General features: G+C 36.2%; 1 protein-coding gene across 1 annotated transcript in view; it reads left to right on the top strand.

Moving 5' to 3' along the window:
• Window positions 1–505: 505 nt before the first annotated feature.
• Window positions 506–18,857, top strand: part of AK7 (adenylate kinase 7) — a gene marked incomplete at both ends in the record, with an annotated part of 29,126 nt that continues 10,774 nt past the window's right edge. Inside the window, 12 exons of the mRNA XM_082000081.1 lie at window positions 506–583; window positions 1,215–1,397; window positions 2,500–2,608; window positions 3,630–3,724; window positions 4,503–4,613; window positions 8,401–8,484; window positions 9,056–9,144; window positions 11,537–11,627; window positions 14,331–14,408; window positions 15,152–15,301; window positions 16,829–16,957; window positions 17,252–17,396. Coding sequence (XP_081856207.1) covers window positions 506–583; window positions 1,215–1,397; window positions 2,500–2,608; window positions 3,630–3,724; window positions 4,503–4,613; window positions 8,401–8,484; window positions 9,056–9,144; window positions 11,537–11,627; window positions 14,331–14,408; window positions 15,152–15,301; window positions 16,829–16,957; window positions 17,252–17,396 — 1,342 coding nt within the window. The remainder of the gene's footprint in view (window positions 584–1,214; window positions 1,398–2,499; window positions 2,609–3,629; window positions 3,725–4,502; window positions 4,614–8,400; window positions 8,485–9,055; window positions 9,145–11,536; window positions 11,628–14,330; window positions 14,409–15,151; window positions 15,302–16,828; window positions 16,958–17,251; window positions 17,397–18,857) is intronic.

Below are 18,857 nucleotides of genomic sequence, written 5' to 3'. Positions count from 1 at the left end.
GGAGAATTTCAATGGCGTGCCTTAGGCTGCCGGTTGTCTTCATTACCTGAACCCCTGAACGAGTGCTGCTTGGCCTAATGTAGCTTGTTCATCTATGAATTGCCTAGAAAACCTCAAAGGCTGCCTGAAAGGATGTCTAATAACCTGATTAAAGCTATTTTTGTCTCAACAGTACTATATACATTTTGTCCTGTTCGGCGTCTAGAAGTCAGGAATAAAGTCCCTAATTTATTGAATGCCGCTATCCCTGTTTGTCCTAGAAGAGACTGAATTTGGTATAAAAAAAGAGCGTACGTAAGGACTAAACGCCTGTTTATATGGACCATGGTCCCTACCAGAGGAGCCGCCTGAGACTCACCCCCCGCGCCCGCTGCCGGGGAGGGCCGCCCCGCCCTGCTCTGTCTTAAGCCCCGCCCACCGCCCCGCCTGCCGCACTCACTGCGCAGCCGCTGTTGGCAGCGCCGTCGCGTAGCAACGGGCCGCGTCCCGGGCACAGGCCGTGGCGATGGCGGCGGGGCCGGCGCGGAGCCGGCTGGTCTTCCTCAACCACCTCGACTCCTACTGCGGCCGCAGCATCGGCGAGGTGACGGCGCGGGCCGGCCCGCAACTGCCAGCGGCCGCGGCTTCTTCCTCAGCGGTCGCTGCCTGAGGCGCCGCCGCCCTCCCGCGTGCCCCAGCCCGTCGCGGCTAGTGCCCACCTGGCCCTCGGCCGGTAGCGTGGGTGGCCTCCAGGGCGTTCGGCCGGGCGGGAAGGCAGCCGGGTAGCTGGTGTCACCTAAAATAGCTGCTGAGGAGTGGGACTGGGGGCAAAAAGGGGTTAAGATAGGAAGGAGTAAAAACGAGAGTTAGGAGCAGGAGATGTGGATAAAGCGGGTCAGGAGACCTCAGGCAACAGCTGATGACTGTGGAGAGAAATAACATCTCCCTGAGGTAACGTCTACCCGAGATGTGCCAGGTTGCAGAGAAGAGGCATCTAGGGACTCATCAGCACCTTCGACTCTGAGGCATAGGACACAAGTCAAGACAAAACATTACAGCTGAGGTTGAGGAGTCAGTAACATTTTCCTGTTCAATGGAAAGCTGCCTTCTGAGCCACATTACCTGCAACAGGCTCAGGGCTAGTCAACAGAGTGTTGGTGTCTTCTCAAGACCTTGAGAAGTTGTGTAGGATTTGATATATATTTGCATATAAATGTGTGTCTTGTATATTGCAGTATTTATCCAGATGTGTTGTTGGGGCATCACTTGAAAGCATAGGAGAAGATGAGGAGGAGGAAGATGAAAATAATTCAGCTGCTGAAGTTTCGAGTAGGCCAAAAGAGGGAGTCTACCAAATAGTGGGTACCCTTTCTAAACCAGAGAGTACTAAACCACATTTTGCAGAAGAAACATATGCAGTAAGTAAGAGTCTTATTTCAGGTTGCCATTGAACAACATTAGAAATATTGCAAGTCATGTAAAATGACCTGCATTAATAAAATGGCCTCTTGTTGTTGCTGCATATATTTTATTCTTTCTGCTTCCTGCATGCTGTTGTCTCCCCTCTGCTAGGTCTGATACAGCAAACAGTGAAAGGAAGGCACTCAAACTCAAAATAGATTTTTTTTTTTTTAAATAGTTATTGACAGGACTTCACCTATCCTGATGATCCACAGGTCTGCTTTCTTTTCCTCTGAAAACACACAACCCAAGTATCTCTCTTGCCTCCTCTGTGTCTTTTGTCACCATTTTAAAGGTAGTGGAGCTGGGATCAAAGTTAGTGTCCCCCTTCTTAATTCTACACTGAAATCACAACTTTCACTAGCTGCTAATTGTTATGAATACCTGCATCTTTGTATAAAGATATTTGCAGAGTTTAGTTAAGTAAAGGTTGCTTACTTTTAAGAATATTACTACTTATTGCTTTATTTAGTTTTCTGAAACTAAAATTGCCTCTGTCTGAAATTGATTATCCAGAATCTCTTCAAACAGTAAAAATTTTTATTTAAATGTCTATACAGCTGAGCTGGTCAATCAGAAGATTATGGCTGGCAGTATTTCATCTTAATCACTGCTCTTGCCCAAAGCGTTTGTTGGACTTGCTCAAGTGATACAAACAATATCCAGTTAACAAAAATGACAAAATGCTATTTTGTAAGGAAATGGACATTTTTTTATGTCTTTTCCATTCTGCCAGCTGATCCTTTTTTAAAATACCTGTAAAAGTCATAGAATTTTTTTATAATAACATTTGCACTGAAAATATGAATCCTAAAATACTACTAAAAATTGTACCGTTTTGAACTATATTAATGTGTACCATAAATTAGAAGTTTTAGCATTTAATTTACATTTCATCACCTTACATGTATCTGACATAAAGTTCGATATCAGTCTTATGAACTATTCTGACATCCTAGTGTTAGAAAACTACATCCTATCAATAAGTTAAGCTTAAAAAAAATTTATTTTATTATTATTATTTTTTAAATGTCAGATTCTAACTATTTTTTTCCCCAGGCCTCTTCTCGAACAGAGCTCTTAAGTCACTTGCTTGAGTGTGAGATTGTTTTATATAATATCACCGAGGATGCAAATCAAATTGAGGAAGCAACATGGGCTGCTTCTGGTTCGTATAGCTAGCAAATGAACAGAAAATTGGTTGCTATACAGCCATCAAAATTTACCATAAATGTTAATTAAATTATCTGGTATTTACCATAAATGTGTAATGAAATTATCTGGGATTTATAGTCTACTGTAATATAAAACTGGGTTCCTTGATGGAGAAATGCTGCATGAGTTGTTCTGTTAATTAGCAAGGAACCATGGAATGCACTCTAGCATTCATAAGCTAGAGAAGCTGTCATGGAGTGATCCACCACTTCAAACGACGTATCTGTGTAGGCAATTATTTCCCTAAATAACTATAAACCATCTTCTTATCTATTTGCATTGAGAGGTGGGTAGAAAATTTTCTCCTGTGATATTCAAATAATGTTTCAATATTTTCTATTATTTTAAATAAATTTTGACTTAAAAGTTAATAAAAAGCACTGCTAACAGTCTTTCTGAAACTCTTTTCTGATTGTTATATCCAAATTTCTAATGGGCATCTGGAATCTTTTTATGGTGATAGTGCAATATTGTGCTTTATATGATAGTTAAACTAAATCTTGCTTACCTGTTGATAGTATAAGCACTTGGATAACATCATACGTTTTAGAGGATTTAAAAAAACGTAATGCACATTTAATTATTTTGCTCTAAATGTAAATGAGGAAGCTTTACTTGAATTCTGTAGATTTTCTGTTTCAATCATGAAAAAACCCATACTTTTTGTTTCTTTCAGTATCTCAGCAGTCAATAAAGATGAATCATTTCCTAGTATAGATTGTTTCTTTTTTTTTCCCCTTATGATATGTAGCTCTATGGAGATTATGTAGATCCACAATTATGTGATTTTTTCTTACCATCCTTGGTCTATTTGTTTTCTTTCTTGATTTATTATCTTTATTTTATACCAACCCAAATTGTATTTGCTTAAAAACACATATCCCATAGAACATTATGGTGTAAATGTCTATAAAGAACCTTTATATAAAAGAAATAATACAGTTTACAATAAATTAAATCCTTTCATTTAACAGCCCTACATATGGAAATAGAGCATTTTACAACACCAAAGTTATTCATCCTCATTTCAACAATAATGAGCTGGGCAAAAAGCAAACCTCCTGACCCTGTAAGTAATATGAAAACATATTTTTAAATTTAATATTTCCATTTAATGGAAAATATTAATTAAATTAAAGTATTTCAGTATATATTTCAAAAATGGCTAATAAAGTTAGTGTCAGCAAATGTGTCTTTTCTCATGATCCTTTCACCCTAAACCACTACTTACTGCCAAAATTGTTAAATTTATTCCACTGGACAGAGAAGTTTAATCACTGAGCTACAATGACACAGGCAGACATTAGGGACTGCTTGGACAACAGGTAAGACCTATGCTAACCACAATATACACTGTCTTTCAGTCATAAAAAGTCACATATTTACTATATATTTAATGAAATAGATATTTAAATCAGTGTATAGACAGATAAATAGATACATCTTTATATCTATATATGTTAAGTATTGTCAGGAACCATGTGCGATGCTTTGTAGTATGGTATTGCAGTTCTCAAATTTAGTCTTAACAGAAATTGTGAACGTTAATGTTATCTGTAGCAGCTCTCAGAGTTTTTTCAAGCATGTGTAATTCTATCTATAAAAAAAATCATTTTTTAAAATGTAAAAAGTAGTTTAAAATCTTTTGCTGTGAAAACTGAAATTGAACTCAACATTTTCAAAATGTTGAACATCAAGTATCAGAATCAGAAGCGTTAAGAATATCAAATGAAAACAAAGTTAGAAGAGATTTTTAAATTGTTTTAAGAACTTGTTTTAACCATCTAGGCCTTTAAAAATTATTCTGTTTTAAGACATGCATAAGAGTCACATTTTTTCCTTCATAGGAAGATCCTGAGATTCCTTTTACTGATGAAGATTATCGCAGAAGAAAATCTCATCCTAACTTTATGGATCACATAAATGCTGAAAAGCTCATTCTGAAACTTGGGAAAACTGTATGTAAAGAACTTTTTTACAAAAATAGGTTGTTTGGTCTTCTTCCTTAGAGCATTAACTTAGTAATGGAAATTGCCAACAGTTTGAATACATTTTAAGAGTATCTTATTCTCTTGATAAATATGAATAACATCAATTATTAATAAAATATCAAGTATAGAGAAGATAATAATGTCTTTTGAAACATCAGTGTCTACATAATACAAATCCTAAATTCTGTCTTTTTTTCCTTAGGTAATGAGTAAATCATGCTTATCTCATTAAAAAAATACATTGTTTCATCAGTTGTGTGAGAGAGAATTAAAGCTGGAGCCTGTGTGGCGAAAGACTTGAAGATGAAAGAATGTAGAGGAAAGGGACATTAATGTAGTTTTAAAGAAAAGCAGCATCCTTATATATTAGCAAGCTATGTTAATGTTAGGTCTCATTTAAATACTTAGAAGATGTTCTGGCCACACCTAGCATGTTCCTGGATAGTTTGTGCTCTTGGAGCAGACAGCTTGTTGACTTTTATTCCACCCTATAATTCACTTTAAAATCATGGCCATAGAGCTGACCTAGAATAACTAGAGTATATATTATCACTTTATATGTGTTTTAAAATCACTTCCTTCAGCTTTGTTTGTTTCAACCTCATTAGACTGTTCATCTTACTAGAGAACAGTCCATGCTTCTCTCTGTATTTAAGATCTATTATTAAATAAATACCAACAGTGACTCAGACTGTGCTTCACAACTCAGGAAAATTGAAGCTGTTGTCATTAGAGATGAAGTACTGTGGAGGTTAAGAAAGAGAACTGGAAGACAATGAAATACACTGTGTGATGGTGTCCTTTGGTCATTCTCTTTGTGTGTCAGCAGTTTCCCATAAAAAATATAATTTAGTGTCCATTGCAGAAATTTATCAGGCTAGTTATATAGGGAGAAAAAAACCTTTACTCTGATTTGAGCATACACTTGTCATCTTATGCCCTGCTGAGAAAATAGCACTAGAAATTATATTCCGTTCTAACATGGGTTTAATAGTACAGAATGCCAGTAAAATTTGGGTTATGTCTTGAAAAATCAGTGGTAAATTGTTCATAATTTTACTGTGCTAACATGGATTGACAAGACTATAGAATAACTTTCATACTTGCTATGTTAGAAACGTGAAGATTGTAAACACTGTCCACCAAACCCTGCAATAATTTCTGCCACCAGTAACACCCCGATGAACTATTGACTCAATTTTTCTGACTAGCCCAAAGCACTGAGTCACTATGTAACAAAGGTATTAATATAATTAGCTGCTAAATGTTTGCTGGACTGAATGTGTGTTGAGAAGACAGTGGAGCAATACGTAGCAGTACATGAAAAAGCAACCTGAATATTTTTAATATATACCTCTTGTAAGACTTTCAAAAGGAGCCCTTTCACTCCAGAACTCCAGGGGCAGCATCAGCAGGTATCATTGCCCCTGTTTCTGTCAGCACTTTGCAACAGGAAGGCTCCAAAGCATCTGTTCTTCCCATCAGATCAACATTAGCTTCCTGTGATGGCTGGAGACTTCTAGATTACAGTTCTTACTCATTTCTAAATTCAACAGCATCTGGAGAATGTGCCATCTGTGAAAGAAATGAGTGTTACCACTCACTGGCAAAAAGCTCAGCCAGAGATACTGAGATTCAGCAGCCATGTCAGTCATGTAGAGAAGATCTTGCACCTAAAAGTAGAACGGTTTTTTAGCCTTGATGGTTCGGAGTGCAATTTAATGGCTGCTGTTGCTTAAAGCAAGATTTCACGCCTCGTGAGTTAGTGTGTCTCCCACTTATATTTTGCTTAAAATTCAGCAAGAGTTGTAAGCTAGAAGTGTTTGCTTTTTACCACTAGCATTTTTTTTACCTCTACCTTTGCAGCAGGGCATTTGGGCTATGTAGCTTTTCTCAGAGAGAAATCTCTGTCTTGGTCCTGCCAAATTCCGAGTCCTTGGAGAAACATCTGCCTATCACAGACAGAAGAGCTGTTCATCTCCCAGTTCTGTTCTTAGTGGCATCACAGTTCCTGAGTCCATTAATTTAGACCTGTTTCCCACTTCAAACATTTTATTAGAAACAAACAAACAAACGTAAAACAGAGCCTAGAACTGATTCTAATAGCTAGAATGTGACATCTAGTGGCTTTAATGAATATTACACAGGAACTTGAAGGTCTTTACCCGTGACTAAATATGCTGTGTGTAACTGGTGCTTGCCTAATAATTGCCTTATTTTTTAAATTAAATATATCCAAGTCATCTCAAGTATATCTCATATATGTAACTTGTAACATTAAATAGATATTTTTAGAGGACTTGAACCTGTTTCAGAGGTTTGTATTTCAGTGAAGTATAGCACTCAGTGCAAAACTGGTTTGTCTCCACAAGTGCCTACTGCAGAAGCTACTGCAAGGTAAATGGAAGAAAATTGTATGCGTTACACTATTCTTGAGGGAGACTAGGAATAGCACCTCCTGTGCTTTCACAAGAGGCAGGTTTTTCCTGCTGGAAGGCGGAAATTACAGCATGTCTTCTCCTGGGGCATGTTTGCAATCTGTCTAGACCAATCCTGGGAGCTACTGCTCTTAGGATACAAACAGTTTATATCATGGTACTACTCAAGCAACCTAAGTGTGGGAGCTCTTATGCTATCTGTAATATCTTCTAATTTTAATGTTTCTTGTGATTAATAACAAGCTGTGGCATTCAACTGAGTTGATACAGTTTTTATTATGAAGTTTATTTTGTAAGTACATAGATAAAAACACAGATACAATACACAAATGTTATAACTTTATTCCCTTTACATGCTGCTGTGCTTATATAATCAAAGATTGGCTAACAGTGTTGTTAGTTTTATGTTTCTGAAATATTATAAAGATGATAACAAAAGATGCATTTTTTCCCAAAAAAAGTAGATCCCAAATATGGGCATTTATTCCCTCTGCTGGCAAATGCAGGTTCTTTTACATAGTGTTATGTAGATGTATAAGGTCTAGAATCTTTACAACCTGAGAATTATTTAACAGTTTTGTTTTGCCTTAAAAATTTCAAAGCGACTGGTCCTAATTCAAAAGATTTTCTTGAAAGTTTTTCTCCTTAACATGATTTTAAAATCTTTTTTTTTTTTTTCTCTGTATAACCACCCTCAACACTGAACCAAACAGTAACATTTTACATAAGCAGGCAGCCAGGACAGGCAAATTTATGACATAATGCAATAACGGTCAGCAAAAAATACATGGATTGATTGTGATGTGTGGTTAGGAAAACACTTATATGGTTCACAGTTTTTATTTTTATTTTTTTAAATTGTATATCAATATGAAAGTAAAGCACCTGTAAAATCATTGATTCAGCATTTCCCACTTGTTTAGGCAGTCAGATGCAAATATAATGCAATTAAAAAATAGATTCAATGAATTTCAGAGTTATTTTTCTTCGAAATATAAAGTTGAAACGAGTTATCCTGTTCATTGATTTACGTAAATTACTCTTAGTTTTTTAGTTCTTAAAAATTTTTTAGAATTTCATTTCAAATGTAGACAGGTGAATTCTGATTGAGCAATGCTTTTTTTGAAGGAAATATAAGCAATATGACTCATGAAACTACTGGATATGCAACAATTGATCTAGCTAGAAATTTTAAGTGATGTAATTTACACACTCTGTATATTTAGTACATAAGTACTTAAGTTTCAGGGTAAACCAGTATCCCATTTGCAGTACCATATTTTTATAAAAACTTTCTTGTTGATTCTACTTCACAGAACAAACATAAATTTTCAACTTATGTTGTTGCCTCAGGACATCAATATGGAGCTGGGGAAGGAGTCTTGCACTACTTTTTTAAGGTAGGCATCCAGCTATTTTTGAAGGTTCATTTAATTTCTAGGGGTAAACCAGAAATGGAATGCATTTTTAGTAGCTTTGGTATCATAAACTTAATGTTTTTGCAAACAAAACTGATTATTTGATCCCTTTGAAATGTTTTAGCTACAGTGGAAGTTCTTTCCACTTTTTTGTCTCTATATGTTTTTTAGTTTTTTCCATAGTTTTTGAGGAGTATCTCCATATGTACTCTACAGTGAGAACATGTCTGTCGTATCAATGGAATCAGGAAAAAAGTCTTTCTTCTCAAAATTACATTCTTTTTTTCCCAAACATTTCTTTTATTTGGGATACAAAACATTTGTCAAGATCAAAGAATATTCTTTAAAAAAAAAGAAGTCTTTGTTTTTGTAGGCTGCCAGTCAGTATTTCTCAAGAATTGTTTTTTCCTTTACTGCAGTTCCATTAATCATTCAAGAAATGGAACTTGAAATCCTGAATATATAGATTTGCCTAGTAAACAAATTCCCCTTTTATAGCTCTAGTTAAAAGTAAACTTTTCCTCCCCAGTTCATTCTCCATTTGTATTTTCAGATAGGTTGGCTTAGTGAGACTCCTGCAATACCTGTTTTTGGAGATGGAAACAATTTTATTCCAACCATTCATGTTCTTGATTTAGCAGCGTAAGTAAAGAAATTTATCCTGGACAGTAATTGATACATAGCTAGATAACAAATCCAAATCTACTAGAGAGTACTGAGGCTTTTAAGTTGGAGTGGGTGGGTTTAAGAACACTCTTTGGCCCTTCTCACTGAATTGAACAGACACTTCTGTTTCTTTAGTACTAGATACACCTTCTGGAAACCTTATCTGACTGTTGCACTGGTGCTGTGCTTTTAAGCAATTACTAGCAATGCTCGATCTAGAATATGATACCAGTTAACTTGCACAGAACTGGAAGTGGATCGTAGACTCCACAGCAGGCTAAGCTAACATCTTCTACAGGTGTTGTTTTTAATCCTTTCAATTTCTTTCCACATAAAATATCTAGCTGTGCTTCTTTATTAAGGAAAGTATATATGAAAATGTCACGCTCTGAAAAGTTCTGCAAGATTTTACAATCTCTTTCTACTGTTTCATAGAATCATAGAATAGTTTGGGTTTGAAGGGACCTTTAAAGGCCATCTAATCCAAAATCCCTGCAATGAGCAGAGACATCTTCAACTACAGCAGGTTGCTCAGAGTCCCGTCCAACCTGACCTGGAATGGTTCCAAGGATGGGGCATCTACCACCTCTCTGGACAACCTGTGCCATGGTCTCACCACCCTCATTGTCAAAAATTTCTTCCTTAGATATAATTTAAATCTGCCCTCTTTTAGTTTAAAACCATTTCCCCTTGTCCTATCACAACAGGCCCTGCTAAAAGTCTGTCCTCATCTTTCTTAGAAGCCCCCTTTCAGTACGGGAAGGCTGCAATAAGGTCTCCCCAGAGCATTCTCTTCTCCAGGCTGAACAAGCCCAACTCTCTCAACCTGTCCTCACAGGAGAGGTGTTCCATCCCTCTGATCATTTTGGTGGCCCTCCTCTGGACCCTCTCCAAGAAGTCCATGTCTTTCCTGTGCTGAGGGCTCCAGAGCTGGAGGCAGTACTCCAGGCGGGGTCTCAAAAGAGTGGACTAGAGGGGCAGAATCACCTCCCTCAACCTGCTGGCCACGCTTCTTTGCATGCGGCCTAGGATATGGTTGGCCTTCTGGGCTGCAAGTACACATTGCTGGCTCATGTCCAGCTTTTCATCCACCAGTGCCCCCAAGTCCTTCTCAACATGGCTGCTCTCCATCCCTTCATCCCTGTCTTTGGCCTTGTTGAACCTCATAAGGTTCGACTGGGCCCATTCCTCGAGCTTGTCCAGGTCCCTCTGGATGGCATCCCATCCCTCAGGCATGTCAACCGCACCACTCAGCTTGGCATCATCTGCAGACTTGCTGAGGGTGCACTCAATCCCACTGTCTATGTCATTGATGGAGATAATAGAGAGTACTAGTCCCAGTACGGACCCCTGAGGGACACCACTCATCACTGATCTCCATCTGGACATTGAGTCATTGACCACTAACCTCTGGATGCAACCATCCGACCAATTACTCATCCACTGAACCGCCCACCCATCAAATCCATCTCTCTCCAATTTAGAGAGAAGGATGTTGTGGGGGACCATGTCAAAGGCATTACAGAAGTCCAGGTAGATGACATCAGTAGCTCTTCCCATGTCCACTGATGTGGTCACTCCATCATAGAAGGCCACTAGGTCGGTCAGGCAGGACTTGCCCTTGGTGAAGCCATGCTGGCTGTCTGGAATCACCTCCCTGTCTTCCCTGTGCCTTAGCATAGCTTCTGGGAGGATCTGTTCCATGATCTTCCCAGGCACAGAGGTGAGGGTGAAGGGTCAGTAGTTCCCAGGGTCCTCCTTTTGACCCTTTATGAAAACGGGTGCAATACTTCCCTTTCTGCAGTCTCCAGGGATTTCACCTGACTGCCAGGACTTTTCAAATATCATGGAGAGTGGCTTGGCAACTACATCAGCCAATTCCCTCAGGGATCTGGGATGCATCTTATCAAGGCCTATAGACTTGTGCATGTTCAGGTTCCTCAGGTGGTCTAGAACCTGATCTTCTCTTACAGTGGGAGGGACTTTGCTCCTCCAGTTCCTGTCTTGCAGACCATCCCCTCGAGAGGTGTGGAAAGAGACACTGCCAGTGAAGACTGAGGCAAAGAAGTCGCTGAGTACCTCAGCCTCTCCTCATCCGTTGTTACCAGTTTGCCAGTCTTGCTCATCAGGGGGGATACGCTTTCTTTGACCTTCCGTTTCTGGCTGACAGAACTATAGAAGCCCTTCTTATTCTTTGCATCCTTGCCAAGTTCAGCTCCAGCCATGCCTTGGCCCTCCTGACCTCATCCCTACACTGGGTAGCACCCATGTACTCATCCCAGGATAAGTTTTTGAAAGTTTCTGAAATGCATTTAACAAAGCCCAGTATGCTTCTCTACCAGCCCTGACTGTACTTTCTATGTTTCAGAGTGTTACAGAACGTAGCAGACCACAGGCCAAGGTCTCACTATATACTCGCAGTAGATGTATCTATGCACACTCTTCAAGAATTAATCAAGGTAAGAGATTTGATTCCTTTTTTTTTTTTTAGCTATCTTTAAATTTTCAAAAACTATACATTTTACTGAAGTAGAAATTCCTAAGTCTTCCTGAATTATCTTGTGTAGTAAATGAAATACACAAGCATAGAAACATAGAAAATTATTTTGAAATCCTCCAAGACTTCTGTCTTTTGAACAGAATACATTTGTTGGACCTGATTTTGCAGAAAAAAACTTTTGCAGTATTACCATAAACTTAAGTAGAAATTTTACCTAAGAAATTTCTGGTGAATTTTTATGGAATTCACAGTACTATAATTAGATACTCAAAGTCTTTAAGACGTTTTCCCCTTCATTTTCTAAGATACCTTGTTTTTCTAAGTATTTGGAATATTAAGTGTAGAAATAACCTGGATGACACTGTTGAACTATGCACTGATCAGTGAGGGTAATAGGAAACTTGCTCATGTAGATTGAGCAAACGTTACATACGGACCAAACATAACAGCCCAAGTTTTTTGGTTGTGTCAAAGAGAGTTTCATGGAAAAATGTGTCCGGGAGCTCAGAAGAAGATGCAACCTTTGCTTTGGTTCAGGTAAATACACAGGGTCTCACTGAAAAGTTAATAGTTGAAAAGCCATTCTGTGTAAGTGACCATAATGCGATTAGTCAATATTCCTAAGGAAGAAGCAAACATCAAAATAACTTTTGCAGCTGTGGTCAACCACAGGAAAGAGTGTTATATGAAAATGAATACAAAAGACATTAAATATATTAAATATTTAGAGGAGGAAGAGGCTATTGAAACGTATGTTATTAGCCGTATAAGGCCATTGCATGCTACTTATTAAGAAAATCTTGGGAAAGAGAAAATGAAAATTAGCACGGTTAAACTGTAGGTTGAGATGGCACGACTTCAAAAAGTTACAGTTATGTCCAGATGAAGAAAATAGAATAGAAAAGATCATCAAATCTGGCAGGATAAGTGAAAAAACACTTAAAGATCAACTATCAGAAAAGACTCAAAATGAATATAATTTTTTCAAACACTTAAAGAACAAAAAGCCTGTCAGAAAATCTATAAGGCAAATTGATGATTATGGTATAAAAGGAGCACTTAGAGAAGACAAGGCCATAGCAGATAGATATGCTTTCCATTAGTGGGCATGGGTAAGAATTTGGAAGCATCTTAATGCTTCAGGATCTCTTTGTGAATAACTTGTTAGAGGATCTGTATAAAACTAAAGTAACTCTAGAAAAAGATTATAGAATGAATTGACAAAATGAACACTAAGAAACCACCAGAGTCTTATGGTATTCATTGAAGACGTCTGAAATAGTTCAAGGATGAAATAACTCTGAATTGCTAATTCACACATACAACCCTACTTTTAGCACAGTCCTGGCACTTGAAGGCTGAAGGATAATAAATGTAAAGCCAATGTAAAAAGAGAGGTTCCTGAAATATTTTAGGAATTACAGGCCAATATGCCTAATGCCATTGGCTAATAATCACATTCATTATTAGACATTACACTAATTTAAATGCGTTAAAGGACACCCAGATACATGTGATCTATTTGGGAAGAGTCAACGTGACTTTTGTAAAATACTTTCCCAAGAAATAAGTTTGAAAAAAGTACTTTCAAACTTGGGAAACCTCCTGAAGTTCTTTAATGTGACCAGCAAATGTGGCTAAGGGTGAACAAGCTGATGCAGTCTACTTGAATTTCCTAAAAGCTTTCAAAGAACTACTTCACCAAAAGCTGTTGAGAAGCAGCTAGGCAGCCTAAGAAAAGTGAGTGGGTCCTTTCATGGGTATGTGATTGTTTAGAAACGGGAAACAGAGTGCAGGAGTAAGTGGGCAGTTCTTGTAGAGGCAGGAAGTTGCCAGTGGAAAAAGTGTTGCAGCAAGCACTGCGGAGAGCTATCGTGGCAGGGAGGCAGCAGCCCAGGGGAAGGCTGGAAAGGTACATGGGAGAGAAATACCATGTTGAGAGTTAGTTAAATATACAGCAACTATTTCTAGTTTAGGAAGTCTCTGAGCTAAAAATAGTTGAAGATCAGAAGAGTATCTGGAAGGAGCATCATACATGCTTTTCCCATTCTTAATTTCATTCAGACGTCCACTAATTGACATCGTTGGAAATAGAATACTGGGATATATGTAGATTTTATCTGATGCTCTATATCAATTTTTTATGATTTTATGGAAACTAGTGGGGTTTTAAATCTATTTTAAAGGAATAACTAACAACTTCTGACTAATGATGAAATGAAAATGGTAATATGGAGAGTTATTCGTGGCATTGATCTGAAAACTCTTCCTGATTGTTAAGAGAATTAAATAGTTTAAGAAACTGAAGTGGAAGTGCTGGAAAATAAAATAGGTCTCCAAATAGTTCTTAAGCAGTAGGAAGTTGTACATAGTTTTAAGATCTTTGGAACTCTTTTCTGTGGTTTTGGGTCATTTTTTTGTTTGTGTGTTTTTTTTATCACAAGTACTAAAGAGTAAGTGATACATAGCAAAAGAAAAGTGTTTAATTGTAACATTAAAGTTAATCTACTGTTCCTTGATTTGTCTGTTTCAAATCAGTATACTGATTTTTCAGGTATAGTGTAACATAAAACTTAAAGCACATATTTAATCTGCAGAAAACCTGTTCAATTTTTTCTAAGAATCTGATCTGATAAGTGTATTTATTTTTGTTTCTTGACAGTGTATCAGTAAAAATGTTGGACCAGGAAAAATAGAGAAGATTCCAAAAGAAAATGCATACCTGAGCAAAGAGTTAACAGTTAGTACTTTTCTTCGTTTTATTACTTAAGGAAAGGATGTAAACTTAAAAATATAATATCATTAAATATATAATTGTTTTTTTTATTTAATCAGAAAAATTTAATCCTAAAACATGCCAGAAAATATATACATTGAGTTTAAATTTAGAAAATAAACAAACTAAAATTTAACCACCATAGAACAGGCTATTTTGAGGACTTACAGCCTGATGTAGAAAAGCAGTGACGAACTAATGTCACTGCTGCCCTGAGCATACTGGAGCACTCTAACAAAATATACACAAAATGATAAAAATAACAAAAAAGTTACTAACAAGGTGCTACTCAGGCTGATAAACACAGAATACATAAATTATGTGGCATTCATCTATTTATGTGGAATAAACTGTTCATAGAAGAAATAAACAAATTGCAACCCTGGTAGTTTTAAGACGATACTTCATAAACTCATGTAAAAGAGTATTTCCCACAATAATATGAAACCTTTATGTTGTACATAATAATTGTTTAATGGTTCATGTTCTAGTAGTTCATGAGAATACTCAAATACAAAGATACATTGAAAATGTTTATGTTTTTATAAAGCTTAAAATGTCTATTTTGTTTTGTGCACCAACATTCTTTCCCTGTGCTTTAATTCTTTCTATTCTCACCCCGCCATTCTAGTCCCTAGTTTAACATAACTGTTCTTTTAACACACATAGCCTAAGTCTGTAAAGTAAATATAGCTTTGCTCCCTCAGCAAATGCATTTGGATATGTTACTTGTGAATCTGCGAATGGAATCTATGTTTCTGAAAGAAGCTTTCAACATTAAGTGGGTTGCTCAGGCAGGACTGGTGGAGAACATTGAACAAATCGTCAAAGAATACAAGCAAAGTCGAGGATTACTGGTAATGGTTTGGTGTACACTATTTTATAGTGCTCCTTTCTTTTTTCCCCAATAGAAATTGTTATGTCAATGCAAGCTTTAATTTCTTTAGGTAAAAATACATGGAAGACTGATACAGATGCAAAATAAGTGACCATAAAAACTGAAAATTAAATTGAAGAAGTTAAAAAAGAGGGATTATTAATAAAAACAATAACCATTGAGTTTTATTTCTTTTATGTGTAAAACTGAAATCCTGTAGATGCCAATAAGCTTCCTAATGGAGAAGCTGCTGTTCTGAAACTAGTTTCTGTATGCAATAAATGGCATTCCTGACATATTTTTCTTCCAGAACACAGTAAATGTATCTTTATTTAAACTTTTTTATAATAGTCAGTAGATAGGCGAGTATTTTGTGTCCTTGATTATATTTAGTGAGCCAGGATATTCAACTGCAATGTAGCTTTCATTTTACCCTGGTCTATTGTGTAATGTACTGAGCAACTTTGCTGTTTCCTATGTTAGCTTCATATTTAGAACTTCTGTATTCAAATGTATAGGGAAGGTAGTTATTGAAAGGTACAGAAAAATGCTTGCATACATTCAAGTATTGATCGGTGTGATAAAGCTGTTCAGCATGTCAAAATGTTGTTCAAACTTTGAACAAGAGCTAAGGAGATGTAAAACAAAATACAACTACTATCATGCAAGGTTGTTCATTAAAAGTCCCTGCATATCTCTAAAAGGATTATCAGATCTGTGTTTGGGTTAAATACTGCATCTGAGTGCGTATGCATGTAATTCAAAAAATTCCATACAAAATATAGACATAACCAAGTGGCAAGGAGAGAAAAGGCTAGCTAGCAGCAAGGAAAGGGAAGGCTAGCTAGACCTCTGTCCCTGCCGCTACTCTATTAAATTTGCAGAGTTTGCACTGTCAGATTTACTGAATTAGGATAGGAAGTTAATGATGTATGATTTTGAGTTTGTTGCATAATATATTTAATAAGTGTATACTGGAATCTTAGTTACACTTACTCATCCATGGGCTAGGTAGGCTGAAATGAGAAATCAGTAATATCTCATTACCGATTGTGATGGATCTGAAATTTTTGAGGTCAGAATAACCATTGCAATGACAGCAATTCTACCTCAGTTGGGAAATAGAGGTATGGCTTGTGTATAGTAGAATATCTGTGACCTCATTCCAAAATTCACTGCATCCTATCTATGGGGTTGTATTTCATCTCTTTTAATCATTCAAACACTAATAGTGCCACTATAAGTTGGTCTGTGAGTCTACTGAATAGAAGCATGCTTTTTCTCCAATGGTATGCTTAAATTAACTGTTTGACTCAAAGCCTATGGATGATATAGGAGATATTCAGCAAGAAAATATATACTTAATGTGAATAAAACTAAAATATATTTTCAGTTTTAATTACAATAATTGTTATTTCCTATTAGTTATAGTAAAAAGATTGTTCCTTTTACATAAAAAAATCCATATGGTTTGAATGATGTTATAACCTTTATCTTTTCTTTCCAGCCTCTCAAAGTTTGCATTCATGGTCCTCCTGGGGTTGGCAAATCTACTGTTGCTGAAGAGCTCTGCAAATACTACAAGCTACATCACATTAAGATAAATGATGTGATTTCTGAAGCAATAGCAAATCTGGTGTGTTGGTTTTTTCTACTATTGTTATTATTTCAATTTATGTGATTTTAAAATGTTTGGTGTCATTTAAAAATTGCTATAATTCTGTTATTTTAGAATGGAAATATCTTTTGAAATACTGATCACATCTGAGGGATGCACTGAACTCTTTTTAGAGTCTGAAGGTTGCTCAGTACCTCCATGTCCAGGAGCATGGCTGAAATTTTTTTTTTTCCCCTTTTATTACCTCTGTGTATAAAAGAAATTTGGCTATGGATTTTCTGAGCCTATTCATATTTCTGACCTTGTCTTCAGGAGAAAGTTGTGGCTTCTAAAGAACTGGACTCTGACAGTGTGGAAGAAGAGGGACATGATGATGATGAAGAAGAGGAGGGTAAAAATGTAGAAGCAACACATGAGTTATTAACTGGAATAAAAGAAAGCATGGAACAGAATGCAGGTAGGAAATACAAAGTACTAAGGTGGGATTTAAGTAACTAGTGCAACCCTATGCAAATTGAAAATCAGGAAATGAATTTGTGCTTTAGAACTTTTATATCCTACTAAAAGCAAAAACCATGCCCCGTCCATTTGTATGTACCTTATTTAAAAATCAGATACAGTGTTTTACATTATATACCTTGTACATTTATACATTGAGAGGTATATTTTTAAAATAACATGGTGCTTTTTCAATTGTAGAAGTTCCATCTTTCTACATTTTATATTATTCTTTTTACCCTATAAGTTGATATATAAGTAACAATGGTATATTCAGAAGCATTAGGTTCTTGGCCACATTTTTCTAATAACATCATGTTTTCATCTCAGAACAGGGAGCATTATTTATATAATATAAAGTAAAATGTTAGTGAAGTATATCTTTATCAAATTTGCAAAGAAGAAAAGTATTCTAGTAAAAAAAAAAGGATAATTAGTGCACTGTCATGTGAGATTGTGGGGTTTTTTAAGTATCTTATACCTCATTTTGGCCATCTTTAAAAAGAGAATAGTATTTATGGAAGCCTGTAAAGAATTTCTAAGTCTGTGGATTGAAAAAAGTCCATAAAAATTGCTGTTACTGAAAAGTACTAATTATCATCTATATATGAATAATGCGGGGTTTTTTTACTTAGTGCTTAACATTTTCTGTGCGTATAAAGTGATCCCCCTTAAAAATGCATTCTATCACTAAAGGTTTACCTGATTTAGATCTTGCATATCTGCAAAACAATGAACTTGTGAAGCACCCAAAAAGCTTCAGTAATAAGATCTATGGCAGCATCACTTGCATGCCTTGCTTTGTTGTTTAAAATAGTAATACTTTTATGATTACAATGGTGTATAAATATTTAAGACTTTTAAAAGCCGAAGCAAAATAAAGTAGGAAACTGGAGCCAATGGTTGCAAAAAGGACAAAAAAATCACATCAAACCAAACTTTTTACTCCCGCACGTTTGCTCAACAATGTAGACCAAGTCATAAACCACTTTATATTGCAATCTATTAATCTGAAAATGAAACTTGTAAAACCTACCTCACGTCTGTTTTGCAAGACTATCTATAAGTCTTACTGTTAATTGTAAATAGAAAATGATTGCTTTGTCACATATGTTTTTCTATAAATATTTCTTTGGTGCTTCTATTAAAATCTGATTGCATTGTTCTAAAAAAAATAATTTCATGTTTAGGAACCTTAAGGTTCTAATATTTATATCCTCGTAAACAGAAATGTAATTTTATTTTACGGCTACATGTTTATATTCCATAGACCGCTGGCAACATGTAATATACAAATAGCAACTCAAAATACACAGTTTTTTTTAGGGTCTAAATAGAAGTTGCTCTGATAAATGAATTAAAATGTTAGTAAAATAATTTTAGATATCTCTCTTTCATAAACTAGGTACCTGTTAACCTT

The sequence above is a fragment of the Phaethon aethereus genome, assembly GCF_964289735.1.
Source record: "Phaethon aethereus genome assembly, chromosome: 5".
Classification (NCBI taxonomy): Eukaryota; Metazoa; Chordata; class Aves; order Phaethontiformes; family Phaethontidae; genus Phaethon; species Phaethon aethereus.
Note: the sequence above shows the minus strand (reverse complement) of the source record. Positions and strands in the feature narration are given on the sequence as shown.